Source organism: Cryptotermes secundus, unplaced genomic scaffold (assembly GCF_002891405.2).
Source record: "Cryptotermes secundus unplaced genomic scaffold, Csec_1.0 scaffold26, whole genome shotgun sequence".
In the NCBI taxonomy this organism is placed as follows: domain Eukaryota; kingdom Metazoa; phylum Arthropoda; class Insecta; order Blattodea; family Kalotermitidae; genus Cryptotermes; species Cryptotermes secundus.
The window spans coordinates 5,592,363-5,612,734 of record NW_019743656.1 but is presented as its reverse complement, the minus strand read 5'-3'; the positions used below and the strand labels follow the sequence as shown (position 1 = coordinate 5,612,734).

The 20,372-nt window shown below is 39.3% G+C and overlaps 1 protein-coding gene across 7 annotated transcripts in view; it reads right to left on the bottom strand.

Moving 5' to 3' along the window:
* Window positions 1-20,372, bottom strand: part of LOC111874182 (upstream stimulatory factor 2) — a 40,224-nt gene that overhangs the window by 11,548 nt on the left and 8,304 nt on the right. For 4 of the 7 annotated variants that reach the window (XM_023869464.2, XM_023869466.2, XM_023869468.2 and 1 more), the window contains exons 2-4: window positions 11,292-11,542; window positions 7,320-7,469; window positions 6,461-6,579 (exon numbers count right to left, since the gene is read on the bottom strand). In XM_023869464.2, the coding sequence (XP_023725232.1) occupies window positions 6,461-6,579; window positions 7,320-7,469; window positions 11,292-11,542 (520 nt within the window). The remainder of the gene's footprint in view (window positions 1-6,460; window positions 6,580-7,319; window positions 7,470-11,291; window positions 11,543-20,372) is intronic. The other 3 variants (XM_023869467.2, XM_023869469.2, XM_023869465.2) reach the window with 2 other exon arrangements.

Genomic DNA, 20,372 nt, shown 5'->3' with positions numbered 1-20,372 from the left:
TCTGTCTTGTTGGAACCAGGCTTGTCCCTCTTCATGGTCCCCAACAAACTGGTTTAACTTAGGTCGGAGGAAGGTCTCGATCATGTGACAGTAGCGATTCGAAGTAACCGTTACCATTAGCCCATTTTCCTCGAAAAAATAAGGACCCCACACACCAAATTCAGCAACGGCGCACCAAACTGTCACACGAGGGCTGTGAAGTGGTCGTTGGTGAAGTTCCTGAGGGTTTTCTGCTGACCAGTAGCGGAAATTTTGTTTATTTACAGTACCTGACAAGTGGAAGTGGGCCTCATCAGATGAAATCAAAACAGCGCCAGAGGGAATGTTCTGAAGAATGTCCTCACACGCAGCTTTGCGAGTTTCAAAATCTCTCTCACTTAATTCTTGGGTAACCATCATTTTGTATGGGTGCATGTGTAGATTTCTGTGCAGGATTCTTCTTACACTCCTATCAGACAATCCCAGGGCAGCTGCATGTTTAAGTGCTGAACGCTTTGGAGATTGCTGGATGGACGCTCTCACGCGCGCCTCATTTCCGGCGTCGTTACGGTCTGAGGTCAGCCAGGTGATTTCTTTTTCAGTGCAGAACCTGTTGCTCTAAAGTTTGATACCCAAACATGAATAGTTTTTCTATCCAGAACAGGATCATGTCGGCCAAGTTCGAACCGAATGCGAAATGCTCGCTGAGTAGTAATCACCGATTCACCATTACGAATATACTCTTCCACAACAAACGCATGATGCTCACCGTGCCACGCCATTGCGACTACTGCAAATGGCACTTATACCGCTATCCATCGATACCCCCTCCGCTGCCGTATTCCCACCACAACTCACACAGCGCCCTCTCCAAATACGGGACGTCGATTTGCTGGACCCTGTATAAATACCTAAAAAAAATTTTAATATGATGAATAAGTTATTTCTTTGTTATTTAAATACAGAACATGTCCATGAATTAAACTACATGCTCTTCCCTGAAATATTATTGCTTTGGTCTTTTCTGTATTTATTATAAGATTATTTGTCAAAGATCATTTTTCTAATTGTTTCATAACTTTTATTATTTTCCCTTTTAAAGATGTGGGAGTTTTCTCAGTGAGTAACATATCTCTGTCATCTGTGAATGATACCACCTCGGCTTCTTGAACAGCTTGGGGCAAATCATTTAGACAACAAAAACAAAAGGGATCCAAAAACACAACCCTGAGGGACACCATATTTTATTTCTTTACATGATGAAGTATATATCTTTATACATGAGGTCTTTTCATCTAATTGCTTTATTTACACAGATTTCTACCAGTAAGATATGAACTGGGCCACGCCATAGCTCATGTGGTTAGTCACTGGCTTCCCACCACGGCGGCCTGGGTTTGATCCCGGGTCTGGTCAAGTGGGATTTGTGGTGGACAAACTGGCACTGGGGCAGGTTTTCTCCAAGTACTTCGGTTCCCCTGCCAATCTTCATTCCACCAATTGCTCCACAATCACCCTCACCTATCATCTGGGGCTGGTACAATAGGCCAGAATTGGCCGCAGTACAAGGGACTTAGTCCCACCCCACTGGCATTAAGAAAAAAGATATGAATTCATCCATCAGTGTATTTTTCCTCTAAGTCCATAGAGTGCCAATTTAGCAAGCAACAGTTTATGATTTAGTTAAATCTAAAAATATGCCCATAACCAACAGCTTATTATCTAATGCTTTCTGGATATCTTCTATAAAGGTTTGTGTTGCTGCATCAGTAGACATCAACATGAACAGCAAGGATCACCACGTAAAGTCACAAAATTACTTTTAAAGTGTTCCTGTCTCAACACATCAACTATTAAAAACTCACTCACACTTCACCGTGTAATAATGAGTTTATCGGGATTATGGTATTAAATCACGCTAAATGTTTCAGCTCCTAAAGCCATCATTGGGTTGTACAATTTAACAAACATTTTAAATTACTGAATTTTGCACCATATATGGTCTCATACAATTTAAATACTTATTACTACAAGTACACTTGGTTGTCAACTCTCAACAGGCCACACTTACGACCACAAAAAATGAAAAATAAAAGATGATTAAAATGTAAAAGTTTTTAAAAATAAATTACAAAGATGGTAAAAAGATTAGAAAGGTTAAAAAATACTGTTAATAAATATATGGCCAACGTACAAATAGATTGACTTACGACCTGTTAGTCAGAACAGAAGTTGGTCGTAAGTCAACGACCAAGTGTATCTGGTTTCATATTCATTTAATATATTCAATCATGTACCTGAAATTGGTTTAAGTCATATATAAAATATGCATTAAAATTAGAGTGAAGATGCATTCCTTGAAGTAGAGTCATGTACAACTGGAAACGAGATGCGTAAAGTTAAGATATGCTTCCCTACAATAGTACTATCATTCTATAAATAGCTTGAAGAAAGCAGTCTTCTGGGATTTGGCGCCGTGTATATGTGGTGTTAACCGACGTTTCGGAGGAACGTCGGTTAACACCACATATACACGGTGCCAAATACCAGAAGACTGCTTTCTTCATAGTCACCGCCGTGAAAGCCTCAAATCTTATAAATAGCTTGTTTCTATTCTCTCTTCCAACTGCCCTTAATTGAAGGAAGTGGCATCCCACTAGAGGTATGCCCAAATGCCAAGAAAATTATGAATCACAGGATACCCTTTAAATTTCTGTTAAAACTGGATACCCAGTGAAAATCTCATTCAATATTCCTTGATCCACAGTGTTCCCTCATATGACATTCAATTTCAATGATCTCACGTCAACAGCTTCAGTGTTAGATTTCTTCCAATCTGACATTCCTCAGCTTAGTGTTCATATCAATCACTCACCAAAAGAAATATTAAATGGGAGTTCCACTTGACAGTACTTACCAGAAGGCAATACTAACTCCAAATTTAAAATGATTCCCTCATTAAGAAACATAAGTGATTTTATGTATTCATTTCATACAGCTATTAAAGGCAAACATGTGAAAACGTACATTTAAATTCCAAAGGATTCTGACGATGGTGTGTAACACTTGGGATTACTGGATTTTTGGACTTTGTCCAATGTCCGGTATTCTAAAGAACATCAAAGTTTTGTAAACTGGATCTGTTTCTGTCCTCAGGTGAGGGATGGGAGACATCTACTCAGGAGGGTTTAAGAGAAAGAGTTATACATCTACAGTTATACTGCCACAGCTTGTCCAGTGACTGAGGTTAGCCCTTTCTAGCTGAACCATTAGAGTAGGTGTCTCCCACCACTCACCTGAGGACGGAAACAGATCCAGTTTCTGAAGCATTACATTCTTCTGTGTTCTTTAGAATACTGGATGATGGACAAAGTCCGAGAACACGCTGAGCCTGAATGTTATACAGTTTCTTCTTTCTCAAATTCCATGTCTTTGACACTCCAAACTTCATACCTCTGCTGCGCAAACTCACAGCTCACGGTTCCCCAACCTAACATATTGTGACACGTCAAACTGTTGTTGGGCAACAGGATGTGGAACAAGTTACCAGGAAGACAGACTCTTGATAAAAGGTCGGTTGCCAAGTTACGCAACAGTGGAAAAAGGTTATGCAACAATAAGGAAAGCAGTTTTTCTCCGTGCCGTGCCGAGTCGAGATGAACCACACTGGTTGCTACATGTCAGTAAACAACTCTCGGCAGTGTTGCCAAGCAACGCCTCTGTAAAGACAGTGTTCACACAACAGTGAAGCAAGCTGCATTTTCCGCCTGTCCACGTGAGGGTTTATAAGAGAAACTAGAACAACTAAGGAGCCAGTATTCGGCAGAACAGAAGTAAGTCAGTCAGTCAGTCAGTCAGTCAAAGCAGCCACAGGAGGTAGAAAAACTGAACACATGATTAGAAGATTTTATGTGTGATAATCAGTGACAGTTTGTGATAACTGAGAAGGCATTGGGTATTGGGAGTGTGTAATTCAGTGACACTTGTATAGCTCAAGTGTTATACTGTAAATAAATGAATACTACTGAAAATAGAATGAATAGATTAGTGTGTAGGGTTTGTAAATTGTGTAAACCCGCAACAGTGTTATAATTGTAGTTACGACTTGTAGGTTGTTAATAAAACCAATTAACAATCCAAACAGCGTCCTCAGTAGCCCAAACACGCTACAATATTGTGACACGTTGCGCAATGGAGAACCCCTCCCTACCCAGCAGCAACGTGGCAACTCAGGCCACAGTGACGTGGCGGATGAGTCAGCACTCCCCTCCCCCCCTCCACACGGTAACGTAACGCGCAATGTGCGGTGACGTAAGACAGCATGAGGTAACAGCGTTGCTACGTAACAGGCACACACAGCCACTATATAAGAGAGCTGCGCTGCCTGCGAGGAGAGTTGTAATGTGGCAGTCGCCGAGTTCAGTAGTAGTCGAGCGAGTGTGTTATCAACAGTTCTCAAGGCAGCAGCCTGCGAGTTGAGTTGGAATATAGCAGCCATCGCGGAAAGAAGAACTGGACGTGTGTGTAACTGTGTAATTTGGAGTGTGTGAGACAGAGAGACTTGTATAGCTCCCGTACTGTGAATACGTGTAGCCTACTGAAGATAGAGTGAACTGATTTGCGAATAGGGTTATAAATCATGAAACCCCGCAACAGTGTAAACAGATTATTGCGATTAGGGTTATAAAGTGTGAAACCCCGCAACTGTGTGATAATTAATTGTAGCTGTTACTTATAGGTTGTTGAATAAACCAGTTAACAATCCGAACGGTGTCTTCAGTAACGAAACACATTACAATATGTTTCTCCCTGGTCCTGGCACCCTCTCCACTCACAGCATATGCTGCAAAGGTTAGCAAAAACTACATGCTATAAAATATTGTGACATGTTGCGCTATGGAGGATACCCCCTCCCTCCCCAGCGGTGACGTAACACTTTCGGAGCGTTGCTGTTGCTACAGTAATAAGCCAGTCAACACCCCGTTACTCCCCTCGGTGACGTAAGATGGGACGCCGCAGTTGCTATGTAGCCGTAAACAACATCCGGCAGCATTGCTAAGCTATCAGTAAACAGGCAACTAGGAAACAAGGAAGCAAGGCGTTTTCCCGTTGTCCGGCTGAGTGTTTTATAAGAGAACTACACTGTCTACGAAGTCAGTTCTCAAGGCAGCAACTACTGAGAACAATTACAAATTATAAAAGACAAGTCCGTCCAATGCGACTATTTCAGTTTTCTCACTTGATGATTCACTAGCCTCACGTTTCGATCCATTTGGATCATACACAGCACAGCGGACCAAGAAATCATAACGGACAATATTAAGACTCTCCCTAATCAAGTTACATAGGAGGCACAACATCAGCCACCTTGAAGAGAGACGACAGGGGTTATTGACACGAACCGTATGGTTTATGAAATTTAATTTTTAACAAAGTTTTTAAAACTTTAAAACAACTTTAAATATTTCTATAACCAGAAAGGCTGCTGTGAGTGATAGATGGAACATTGTGTACTTGGACATTACATGCGTATTTGATATGACAACTGTTGTGATAGTGGTTTCTAAAAAGTGTTTGGTGCCTCTGAAGATGATCCAAATGGATCGAAACATGTGAGGCTAGTGAATCATCAAGTGAGAAAACTGAAATAGTCACATTGGATGGACTTGTCTTTTGTGATTGTAACTGTTAGCGTGACGGACCAAAATGAAACAAATCAAATTTACTGAGGACAGTGTGAATAGATTTGCATGTAGGGTTTGTAAAGTGTGGAAACCCATAACATTGTTATAATTAGTTGTAGCCGAGACTTGTAGGTTGTTAAATAAACCAATTACCAATCTGAACAGCGTCCCCAGTAACAAAACACGTTACAATATTAAGCCCCTGTAGCAGTGTTACTGATTCAAAAACAGTGATACGTATTTCTCAGTCAAATTCAAGACTAGCTTTCTATTTTAACTCTGGAAATCAGATGAAACAACATGCCTTACCTTTATGAAAATAAGATACTGTAACGGGAGGTGACTTTGCTCCTGTTTTATAAGTTATCTTCAGCCAGTACTCCTAATTTTACTAGTGTTCACTTAAATGCACACTTTTTATACCATTATAATTCCGCTGCTAAAGGTAACATCCAGTGGCAATTTAGCTTTAATTCATTTCATGTATGTTACATATTTATCATCAAACTCTGGAGCAGTGTTTAACAGCGCTTTAGGATACACTGCACTACTGAACACATCAGAACCTTCAAATACCTGTACTACTCACTACTTTCATCCAGTATGAATCAATGTTAACCCCCAAGGAGCAAAGTTACCCCAAGTTATGGTACACACAGATGCTCTTGACATAAAATTCAATGACAAATGGCAAACACAAACGCAGACCTTCAGCAAAATAAACAATTTCTTATGCTACTCACAAAGATACCAGAAATCTAACTGCAAAGCAAATAAAAAGCAAAGTTACTGTTTACCCCACTTACGGAGATACCTCCCCTGGATGTTTCAATTTGAATGCCTGCTCTGGGTGCTAGTGAGCGAGGATTCTGTGTACCGAACACATCTTGTGGTGAGCCAATCACATAGAACTGGCCTGTAAGCATACAAGAATGTTTTGACACATCACCAGACATTTCATCTTCTACTACATCATTATTCAGACTCTGGGTTTAGTGCTCATTAATGGCAAAAAGGACACTGCTCACACAGCTAGCACTAACTGTCACTGGACTAATTGGGTGAACTGGTAACTGACACATTAAAGAGATGCTCAACTTGAATCCTAGCCAAGATAATATCATGACTAAGACTTTTGTGGCTTTGCTCAGTCCCTCCACAATATGCTGGAATAGTACCACAGAATGAATACAAATATTTGTTCAGAAAACTTGAAAGGAAGGGACCTCTGGGAAAACCTAGGTACAGAAGGCAGGATATTAACATGGATTTTAAATAAACAGTAAGGTTGGTGTGAACTGGATTCATCTGGCTCAAGATAGGGACCAGTGGTGAAGTCTTCTGAACACTTGCTTCCAAATACCACTCAATTTATTATCCTGTTATTCAATGCTATAAAGTCTTTCGAGAGCATCCTTTAATAAAAAATACTCTTTCAACCATGACAATAAACCTTCAGGTTCCATAAACTGAAAGAAATTAAGACTAGCTGTGGAGTGCTTCTCTCAAAGACTTTGCTTCATGAAATTAGTTAAAGAAGAACCACTTTGTTCATAGTGAATACAGCAACACCAAAGACATTACTGATGTTGCCAGGAAAAACTTCAAATGCTGGATAATGGTTCTCCACCAATACTGCTTGTATGAATAGCTCACCATTAATAGGGCTTGTAAGGACTGCTTGTACACCTTGCTGCACCCCAGCTGATCCGGTCGAAAAACCAGGAGACGTAGACACAATCTGTGGTAGGGGATCCACTGCATCACCTCCACCTCCCACTTGCACGACTCTGTATGTTACCGTCCCTGAAAAAAAAAAATTCATGATCAGGCCCTCTGACTAATCTATAAAATATGAAGCGCAATTTGTAAGAAAGAAGCAGAACATCTCAACCCCTCTGTGACCTTTCTTACTTATAGAAGCATCACAGTTTGACAGCAGTTACACTGCTTGACACAGGAATAGAGGATTCTTGCATTTCTTCATAACACTATGGTACCAACTGATATGTAACGTTCTAATTGCAGAAAATATCCTTTAAAATGCTCTTTAATACAGACAATGTAACAGCACTGATTTCATTTTTTTCTAATCAGCTGTGATTTGCAGATATTACTTATCTTTCTAAAGATAAGATTTTACTTATCAGACTTGGTGTTTTACTGAAATTTCACTGTATTAAGAGCCGGTTTTAATGACAATATGTAATTAACTATAAGGCTCACTGGGGACTGGAGCTACGCGGTGTGTCCAAGATCCGTTAGGACTAATTTTTTTTTATTTTGCTCTGCAATGCCATCTGTTGGCGAGTTGTGGAGTTAAGATTCCTGAAGTTTCAGCTGTGACTGTCCATGATTTCAAAGCGCAAGCATCGCTGCATCATGTGTTCTGACCTTGAATGTAACAGTACTGTTCCGAAGCTCATCGGAAAATGGCGATTGAATAGAGAGCTAAAATGAAATTTTGTTTTAAGTTAGGCAAAACAGCCGGAGAAGCGTACGAAATGATGAAAAGTGTGTACGGTAGTGATTGTTTGAGTCGCTCGAACATTTTTCAATGGTATGCTGTATTTCGTGATGGCAGGGAGGACACTGAAGACGCTCAACGTGCATCAAAGCCGAGAACAAGTCGCACTGAAGAAAATGTGAAAAAAGTGACCGAAATTCTTGCATCAGGCAGATGTGTTACTGCAAGGCTCATCGAGGAGCTTTTGGGAATACCAAAAAGTACTGTGCATCAAATTTTGACCGAGGATTTGGACAAACGGAAGGTCTGTGCGCGGGTTGTACCGCACGCACTATCAGGCGATGAAAAACATGCCAGAGTGGTACACTGCAAAGACATGTTACGATTGGCCCAAAGTGATACAAAAATTTACAAAATCGATTGTTACTGGTGACGAGACATGGTGTTTCCAATATGAGCCTCTCACAAAGCGGAAGAGTGCAGCATGGTTGAGCCCAAAGAAGCCGAAACCAAAGAAAGTGCGCATGCAAAAGAGTTGAGTAAATATCCTGCTAACCATTTTCTTCGATTCCAAAGGAATCATTCACAAGGAATTTCGGCCAGAAGGTCAAACAGTGAATTCTGATTATTATATCAGACTCCTCAATCGTTTGCAGGCGAGAATTCTTAGAATTCTACCTGAATATCGAGGGCAAGGTTCCTGGTCGCTCCTCCACGACAATGCCCCACCCCACAAATCGAAGATCGTGCGCGATTTTTTGGCCAGAAAAGAGATCACAGTCCTTGATCATCCTCCGTATTCGCCAGATTTGGCTCCAGCAGATTTCTGGTTGTTCCCAAAAGTTAAGTTGGCAATGAAAGGAGACCATTACGACACCATCCAGGACATCCAAAGGGAATGTACTGCAGTTTCAAATGTGATTCCACAGAAGGAGTACAGTGTCTGCTTTTGAAAACTTTTCAATTGATTCCAGCTATGTAGTGATTCAGAAGGAGACTACTTTGAATAAAGAGGGAAATTTTGAAAATAATTCCCGTCTTGTATTTTTAATGAACTAAGTCCTAACAGAGCCTGGACACACTGTGTATTTCTGTACAACGAAAATTTTGCTTCGGTCTTCTTTGTATCAATAACCTAACTGTATTTTAGAACAAATGGAGAAAACATAAAACCTACAGCTCATACAGAAAACCCTAAAACTGCTTCTCACCCAGCTGTCACATCTATTATTCTTTCTTTCTTTCCACAGTATTTCTACTTTCCTTGTTACTAAACCTATAGACACAGTTCTTTCAACAGAAAGCTAAACCACTTATCTTGCTGACTCATCAAAATGCATCAGTATGTAAACTGATACAAGACACAAAGGATGGGGAGGGGGGGACCAAGTGCAATGGTTTGTGTTTTTATTTACTGTTTGTTTAACAACTCTGCCTGTAACTCAGAGTACACAGCAATGAATGGTACAATGATGAGAGAATAATGAATTTGCAAAGATGAAGAACAGAATCGTTGTAGCCTAATTTCAGGTATAATACCAGCACTGCCTGCAAAGGCTAAGGAAATAACACACAAAAGAACTATCAGGACAACCTATGACTGCTGAGATTTGAACCAGGCACCTCAAAAATACAAAACAGAACCAATCTGATCAGGAAAGATCCATAGCATTAATAAATATGGCATATGAGACTTAATGCAGCAAGGCTGAAAAAACAGAACAATTTCATTCCACATGTAAAAAAGAATTAAAAGAGTAAATGCACCAATATAAACTGAAATCCCAACAACAATAAACACACAAAGTTACATTTGTAATCCCAACAACAATAACGCACACATAAAAATTTATATTTATAATTCCACACAGCTAGAAAGCACAGAACAATCACATTTAACCTTTATCAGCCGGGCCATTTAAATTCCGGTAATGGCCGCAGGCCGGAGTTAATTTAAATGCCCGCCATTGTAGAGTAATAAAAATTGTAATCATATTACTCAAAATGCTGTGATTTCTACAATTTTTGTGATAAACAAACGAAATAAACGCTACTTTTATCTAGAAAGAATATAGAATCAGATATTGTAATTTACAGATTTTAGAATCCGTAAAAAGTGTTACAATGATTCCAAAAAAAATTTCCCCCAATTTTGAGCGTCTGTCCACAAAAATGCATAAAGCTTCTGCACAAAACGTTTCTGCAGTATAAATACATGCTGCTGACACACTGTCTATATTTTATCTGGCAAGAGGAGAGGAAGTTTATGTTTTCATTGCACATTCTCCAGTCACATCGGCTTACTGTATACACGAGTTCTTATCCTACTTTGTCCTTATGAAACTCTGTCTGTTTATATGTCAGACTAAACACACAGAGGTCCTGTTCTTGGAATATCTCCTCAATGCCCCTTGCGTCCTCGTCCCTTCAGAATCGACTGTACCGAATTCTGAATAGTGTGATTTACGAGCAGCCTCTCAATTTCGGCTTCTTCCATGCGAAATGGGGCCATGGTGCATAGTTGAAAATGCAATGTTTTATAAGCGTTACGAATAGAGGAGACCACTCGCCATCACTGGCCTACTTCCTGCTAATATGAGACTGCTGTTGCGTGTGTGAGCTTCACGTGGAAAACAGAGTTACATACGGACAAAGTGCATGAATTGCAACGTCGGACTCTGCATTCAGTTACATGCAACATTCAGTTAGATGATGCAGGAGGGAAGACAGTCTACTTATAAAGCTGGTGTCCAAAAATAATGTATGTAGAACAAGAATTTCTATCTTAAAATTATATTTTAAAACACTGTGCGCACGCATGGACTGAGAGTCACCATACGGTGTCGTTCAGCCACTCGGCTGTGTCTTTCGGCTCATAAAGGTTAATTTCATGTGTAAAACCATCACTCATGGTACAAAACAAACCAGCACGAAGGGAACCATCATTCATGCCTACCGGCTGATATCTTCTACCAGGCAATTCCTGATGCTTTTAAAGGCCACTAGAACTAAAACGTGGGGCACATATTCCATGCTATAAAACCAGAGCCTAAAAGCGCCTCCATTTATAATGGATGCTATAAGAATCTGAACTTCAGAGCAAAATAAATCTCTTTCACATGGCCCACTACCAGAACAGAACTCCTGAAAAGTGAACTAACCGCCCTCTCCAGAACGAAACTGGTACTGCACATCATCATCGCCAGCATCCAGCAATCCCTGTGTGTGCGCCAGTTCCGCCACTGCTGCTTGATCCTCGCCTGAACCCAAGGACCCATCTTCCTCCACAATGGTCAGACTTTGCGCTGTGATGATCTCCTTGTCAGTGCCCAGGCAGGACCCGTCACTTGCCTCCCCGTCTTTGTCCTGGCTGGAACACAGCTTTCCGTCAGTATCGATGTGGTACGCAACTCTACAACAATAACCAAGTGAACTGTACTTCCACCAGTACCTCAGTATAAATTTATATCACCATCAAATACAGCTCTCCCCAGAGATCTGAACTCATACCAACTGCCTCACTGTTTTATAACTATGCGCTTCCTTTTCACATAAGGGTTAAGCATATGGTAAAACAGTCAGAAAAAGGTGAACTCAACTGGAATACTGAATCAGATCAGTTACCTCCAAATGTACATTACTTCAACCTTGTAGACGATTTTAGTAGACTAATTCTAATGTTTATAATTATGGCACTCAGTAGATTTAAATCCATTCATATACAAAGGCGTGCTCAGTCGGAATTACGATGGCCTATGAGCAGGATGGCCGGGGTTTGATTCCCAACAGGAGCAGATTTTTCTCTTCTCCACAGTGTCCAGACTGGCTCTGGGGCCCTCCTATCCAGTGGTTAACTGTGGCTCTTCTCCAGAGGGTAAAGCAGCCAAGGGGTGAAGCAGACCAGTCACGTCCATCCAGTTCCAAGGTAAACAATGATGGAGCTATACCTCCAATCCCCAATACACTTTCCTGGCATGGTGCTTAAATAAGTAGGCACAGGGACAACCTTTCGTCACCTTTGCATGTGTTTAATGAAGTACCACATTATGTAGCAGTATATTTCCACCCACTCTTAACTCTAGGATTAAATGGAGGTGAGTGGACAGCTCCATGTCCCAGCTGCTTTATCACCATTAACCACTGGACAGGAGGCAATGTGAGCTCCTAAACAATTCAGAATGCAGTGGAGAGGAGAAAAATCTCTTGCCGCTGGTGGGAATCAAATCCTAATTCTTCACTTGTTCATCCTGTAGCCTTGCTGCTATACAAAATGAGCTACTGCAGAGCCTCTCAAGATGGATATACATCTACAAATTGATGAATATAGGTTAGGACACAGTCTTGTGTTATTTCTGGCAACTACCAAAGAATTAATTTCAGACTGACAGCAACCTTGGTCAGTACAAGGAACTTAGAATTCTAATCAAGAATTCTTTTATGCAAAGCAATACAAAATAAAATATGCTAATTCAAAAGAACTTAATTTCTATCCACCTAATGAACTAGTGCAACAGTATTTAATTATAAGAACACATGTTTCTTTTTCAATTCATTCAAACAGCAACAAAACAATGAACACCTTATAGTGAATTCTAAAAAACAATGATTAAATTGAAAGAATCAAGTTATATTAGAACTGCCATGCACTTATGCTTTTACTTCAGTTTCTACATTGCTGCTGAATGGCCATTTATGTGAGAAAATGCACATGGAAAACATTTTCCTTTTGCAACAGTTTTGGCACAAGCCTTTCAATAAATTAAATCTGCTATGCTTATTTCAATACAGACTGTCATCATCTTCAATCAAGACAAATTTATCTCAACACTACAAGTATGTTCTGATTATCATCTGGGAATGAGGATTTTAAATTTCTCATCATTACAGGGGTACAGATCATATTTTAATTGTCAGAGAATATGGGATTTTAAATCTCCCACATCTGTCTGCAAGTAATATCTGAACTCTGAGGTAATGGTATTAGTATTAAAAAATGAAATATTTGTCCAGCTGGACCCTGCACTTGCACTGAATAAATTATGCAGCAGAGAGCAAATAAGGTTTAATGTAACAGACCTCTACTGCAGATGGTGAAAAACTAAAAGACAGCCTGACTCCAGTCAAGTGCTGGACTACTGGTAATTCATAATTTACTCTTGCAGGACCAATTCTAAACAAACTCATGTCTCTACTGGTGCTTCCATTAGTCAATCACAAATACATTCCCTTCCAGTTCATTCTACATTTTTTGTGTTACAATGCTGAATGTATTCACGTTATGGACCCTATGAACATTCAAACTTTTTCGCCTGTGCAAAGAAATGTAGTAAACCTCTCTTCCATGCAAAAATCAAGAGAATGAGAAAAATAATAACACCTAAAATATTAAAAAAAATCAAAGCCTGCAGGTCATGTTAGTGCTTGAAAATGTAACAGCGAACTTCACACATTGATCAGCACCATACATCTCAGAGATGAAACCCACAGAATACTGAAGACATCAAATTAAAGTCAATAAAGTCTAGAAAGATATCTCAAATCTATATCAACATTTATTCATCACTTCCCCACAACCTGAATGCAAACCCAAGAATGTCAGTAAGCCCCGAATATTAATGACCTCAACATCTGAAACAGACTTTTTCATCAAACAAAATTAAACAAGACTAAGTAATATCACATTCCATTTTAAAACTGTAAAACAGTTCTTTGTTGTTGTTGTTGTTGTTGTTGGTTATGGGCATGACTTTTGTATCTAATATCAACACATATATATGACGTGTCATGACTAAAATCAAATGGATGCAACAGTAATACAGCATAAAAAAAAAGTGAAAGTGGAGAAGAATGTAACTCATTCAACTTCATGACAGAAGGCAAAGAAATTACCAAGTACATATAAGTCAGTGAGAACACAATTTACACAATAAATATGGAACTCAATATACAGAATTTCCATAAAATATTGTCCCATGTTAGGTATGTAACGCGATAAACAATTTCACGCCGTCTTGGATATAGCAAATTTAATGCACTCGCTCTTAAAATTACACAATTCACAATTTCCCAATTACTGTCATCTGCACTATCACAAATACTTCTCCTGTAATCATTTCCATTCACTCGATACAACTCAACTCGGCACATGCTAGACTGCAACTGGATGGTTACTCTCTCTCTAGTAACTGACTCAATACCCACTACTCACTACTCTAGTAGTGACAACACAGAGAACAGTTATGCGATAGCTACCACTGTTGCGTAACATCGTGTTTACAGGCGTTGCTGGGGAACGTTGCCAAGAGTTGTTTATTGCTGTCTAGTAACCGCAGTGTCCCCTGTTATGTCACTGTGGGAAGTGCTGTTACGTCACCGCGGGAGGCGATGGAGTGTTTACCGAGCATTGCGTAATAATGGAAGGGGTAGGGGTCTGTGATGTAACTCACAAGGCCGCTCACGTGACCCCTACTTCCCGTTGTGCCATCCATGTCACACTGCTCCCCTATAAAGGTTGTTCATCCCGAACAGCCTAACGGTACATCCCCGTTCCTTTTCTTCTAAGGCTGTGCTTGCTGCGTCTCCTGTTGTTTTGGCTACTCCTCTTGCAGCGACTATTCTCTGGCCATTACATCCTACGCTCCCTTCTTAGGACATGCTGATATTGTCACGTCACAATGCATTTAAAAAATATATATTTTGTAACCATGACACATAACTGAATGAAACAAAACTTAAAATGACAACACACAGGCAGGTACTGAGATCACAAAAATACTTGAGCATTTCTGGGGATGAAGTTTCAATAGCTATCATTATCCTGTGTTTTAATGTTTCAACACTGTCTACTTGTACAACAGCTCCATAAATGACACTTTTTATGTACTCCCCAAAAAGAAATCCACGGGATTTAAATCAACTACCAAGGAGCTTATGAAACAGCACTGCCTCATCCCAGCCACCAACCTGGGAACTTCTCATTTACAACACAACATTTGTGAAAGGCAGCAGGAAGCATCTTGTCAGCCACAGTTACAATTCCTCTTTTTCCAGTTCAGGACAAATACAGTTTTTGAGCACATCAAGACAAATGGTTCCCATTAAAACAGCCTCAGAAAATGAGAAGTGTGTGGGATGCAAGAAAATGCTGAAAAATTCTATCTTTTGAGATATAACATCATGCAGTCCAGTGAAACTAAATCAATGTTTTGGAGGAATTATGACCTCCATCTTCAGGGTTGAAAAGTATGGCAAGCAAGAAATCAGCATGAAGCAGGCAGCACTTGCTTTCATCAGTCTATGCAGCATTATATCCCAAAAGACAGAACTCTTCACAACTGCTGTAAGAACCTCAAATCCTACAGAGACAGGCTGCTGTCACTGTGGCCTGCATTAAAAGATGTGCACATGGGAATTTTACTAACGCAATTCTGTGTGCCATCAATTCAGGTTTCATTTCAATGAATTATATGCCATGGTTATGAAAATGCAACACTCTGAAACACTGACTGTACTTTGTGGGCAGTCTGTATAATGTGCATAACTTCTCACTCACAGAGGCAGTTATCCCTGGGCTTAATCAATTAAGCACCATACCATGATGACATATGGGTGAGTGAAGGCACAATTCTACCAGTCTTGACCTCAACACTAAATGGAAGTAAGTGGTCACCCTGTTGCTTTACACCCAAGGAAACATCCCCCAGTACCCAATGTACAGGTGGGTCCCTCCTCCAAGCCTACTTGGATAATGTAAAAAAAAAAAAAAAAACTCCTGCTCCTCCTGGGAATTGAACTTTAATTCCTCGTTCATCCAGCCAACAGCCTAGATGTGACACTGACAGAGCAACCCTGGCTCTGTTTACATTTACATTTATTTTCACCTCATGGATCCAATCACCTCCCTGTAGGGCTGGATATAAAACACGTCACACATTACAAATTCATGACTACACATCATACGTCCTTGGTCCAATAAAATATATAAACAGGCCTCATCCAGACAGCACAAGTTGTCAAGACAACACACACAGACTGTGGAAAAACCACTGTCACATTCGACCCTGAACAAAATCCCTCATATTTCCAACCATTACAACTTTATGCTGCGCAATTGCACACCCTGATATTCCACACACATTGGTCAGCCATATCATCAATACAGTTTCATTGTAACATATTCAAATTTATAACACAGACATCATACATACTGCCACACTGTTGAGCAAGACTCAACAATGTATAATACAAGCACACAGACCATTTACTAACGCTCAACATTTGAGCCTCTTGCATGCTCGACAAATTCGTCAACAAAGTAAATTGAGTTACTTTACAAGTACAGCAATACCTCGCATAGTCCGGCTTCGATCGGTCCAGATTCACTACAGTCCAGTTTGAAAATTTCAAAACAAACTAAATTTTAATTGAACAAAACAAAATTCTAAAAAATTAGTACACAAAATTATTTTTAATACATAAATGATCGTTTTTTTTCCTTTTATACAGTCAAGTCTCTTTTTGTGTGGTTTATTTTTATGTGGTTTTAAAGTTATGCAATACGATACATATTTCAATTTTTTCTGGGGTTCCCCATTGTATATGTATGTACCTATGCTTGGGTCATTCGTTCTTGAGCTCTGACAGCTATCGCTGGAGGAGGTAGGGAGAGTACTACTTTAACGGAATTTTGGAAGAGCTACATCAGAAACGTTATCGAAAATATAGGCGAAGCATGGCATGAATTAACAGCAAGCAATATGAGGGCAGTATGGAAACATATCATACCACATTGTGCAAATGATTTCATTGGTTTTGAAACTTATTTAGCTGAAGTCACTAATAACATAGTGGAAACTGGACAGCAATTTGGTTTAAATGAGTTAGATTCCGTCAACATAACTGAGTGCATCAAATTGAACACTAATGAACTAGATAATGAAACACTTATTAACATAGATGAACGGGCTTATGAAGAATGGGAGGACAACTTAGACAACGGTGACTGTGTTGAAGTGCCTACACGAGAATTAACAGCTGAACAACTATAAAAAATTATTGTAATGGTTGAAACCTTGTTAGAGCATATTATGGAAGTTGATCCCAATAACAAGTCAAATGATAATGGGATGAGATAAATAAATTTTGCGTCCTCAAGAAACATGGTTATAGGTAGTACAATGTTTAATCATAAGGATATACATAAACGAACCTGGAAATGTCCTGATGGAAATGTGTTTAATCAAACTGATCACATCCTAACAGATGTAAGGCATTGTTCAGATTTGATGGATGTCAGGAGCTACAGGGGAGCCAACATTGACTCTGATCATTACTTAATAATATCAAAGATTAGAAGTCGAATATCTAATGCAAGGAAGATACATGGATCCCAGGCTAAGAAACTGAATTGTGGAAAATTGGTGGAACAAGGAGTTGCAACCAGATATACTGGATTATTTGGTGAATGCCTGGCAGGTCTCTCTGATAGTGAGGATGTCAGTGAAGCTTGGAGGGGCCTCAGAGATGTTATTATAAATGCTGCTGGTGCAGTCTTAGGAAGAATGGAAAGGATAAAGTATAAGAATTGGTTTGATGGAGAGTGTGAGCAAGTGACAAATAAAAAAAAACAGGCATATAAGAGACTGCAGCAAAGGAACCATACTCGAGGGGCCATGGAAGAATACCGTGAAGCGAGAAGAAAAAATATTGCATAAAAAGAAGAAAATGGAGTATGATAAACAAGAACTGATTGAACTGGAGCATTTATGAAGTTCAAACGAAATTAGTGCGTTTTATCAGAAACTAAACAAGAGTTGAAAGGGCTTTCAACCTAGAACCTTATGTAGAGATAAAGAAGGCACAATATTGAGTAGCGATGAAGCAATACTGGAAAGATGGGCGCAATATTTTGAGGAATTATTAAATAGTAACGCCTCTAAACAAGTGGAAGGTATGACCATAGACGGGAATCAAGGAAATTTTGAGGCTGCAGAGCCAGCGCCGACCATAAAAGAGGTAGAATAAGCTATCAAAAAATTGAAAAATAATAAAGCTCCAGGAATGGATCTCATCACGGCAGAATTAGTGAAATTTGCAGGCCCAGAATATGCTAAGCACTTACATCAGCTAATAGTTAAGATATGGATAACTGAAATAATCCCAGAGGAATGGAACCTAAGTATTGTATGCCCTATCCATAAGAAAGGCGATGTCATGGTATGCTCTAATTATAGAGGAATTAGTCTGTTGTGCATATCATATAAAATATTTTCCAACATTCTATTTAACAGACTCTCTCCCTTTGTGGAAGGCATAATTGGGGATTACCAATGTGGGTTTCGTCAAGGAAGATCAACTAACGATGAGATTTTCACTATTCGACGGGTCCTTGAAAAGTGTAATGAATTCCAAATTGAAACACATCATCTTTTCATTGACTTCCGATCAGCCTATGACTCCATAGATAGAGATAGTCTTTTTCTGGCAATGGAAGAGATGCACATTCCATGGAAGTTGATCGCCTTAGTCAGAGCCACTATGAGAAAGACCCAATGCCAAATTAAGATTCAGAATATGTTGTCCAGCACTATAATAACTAGAAATGGAGTTCAACAAGGAGATTCCCTAGCCTGCCTTTTGTTCAATATAGCATTAGAGAAGGTAGTTAGAGATGCAGGCATCAACACAAGGGGAACTATATTCTACAAGTCAGTTAAAATTTTGGCATTTGCAGATGATATTGATATAATTGGTTGAACACAAAAATCTATGAAAGAAGCTTTTCTTAATTTGGAAAGAGCAGCAAAAAAGAAGAATCTACAAATTAACCAAAATAAAACAAAGTACATGCGCGTAACCAAGAAAGACTGTGCTAATGGACCTACACATATTGAAATTGGCTCATATAAATTTGAGGTTGTATGTAGTTTCACTTACCTTGGATCAGAAATTAACTGTAAAAATGATATCAGTGATGAAATAAAAAAGCATGTACTTGCAGCAAATAAATGTCTCCATGGCCTTAGGAAACACCTGAAATCCCAATTAATACCCAGGAAAACCAAAACTATGATGTATAAAGTACTTATAAGATCAGTGCTATCTTATGCCTCTGAGACATGGCCACTGTCAAGATCGGATGAAAGACTGTTAAGTATATTTTAAAGGAGGATCTTGAGATATATCTTTGGACCAGTGGAAGAAATTGGAATATGGAGGAAGAGGTATAACCATGAGCTATACAAACTATTTAATGAACCAGAAATTGGATTTATAAAGGTGAAAAGGCTTGAATGGGCTGGACACATAATATGTGCCAGCAAGAATAGAACCATCAAGAAAATGCTTAATACTAAACCAGAAGGAAATAGGAGAGTGGGAAGACCAAGGCTAAGATGGGAAGAATGTGTGTGGTAGGACATAAGAATTTTGGGTGTAAAGAACTGGATGAATGTAGCATCAAATAGAGAAGAATGGCGAGCAATCCTGAGGAAGGCCAGGGCCTTCCTCAGGATGATGATGATGATGATGATGATGATCCCAATATTGAACGCAGCCTTACAATTTGTCGAACGATAAACTATGCAATTCGCTGCTACAAAGAAATGTAAGAAGAGAAAAGGCCAAAGAAGAAAAACGTGCAGACAGCAATATTGCAATTTTTAAAGAATAAAAAATGAATCACAAAAAACACGTTTTTTTAATTATTTCTAATAAAGACATCTGAATTTATTAATCATATTTTATTTATTGAAAAACAGAATATTTTTGAACCAATTATAATTGATTATAATTGATCCTCGATTAGTCCGGTTTCAAACAGTCAGGATATTGGCAGAACCGATTACCCAGACTACACAAGGTATTGCTGTAATTTCGTGAAACAAACCTAAGATTATTTTTATAATTTTTTAAAGCTGATGTATTTGACGGCAGAGTGTTAAATAGTTTGATGCCTGAATAATACACCCCTCTCTGATACGACGATAAATGTGTTGTAGGTATATGAAGGTGATCATTCCTTCTTGTACCAATCATATACAGGGTGTCCCAGGAGGAATGTGCCAAACTTCGGGAGGGTGTTCCTTATGTTAAAGTATGCCGATATAACCCAAAACACCTATGTCCAAAGTTGAACGGTTACGGAGATAATGGCCAGAGAAGTGTCAAACTTTGACCGGGGTTACACACTTGTTGATTACAAAATAGATATTAAAACTGGCAGGAATATGTGGATTCTGTAA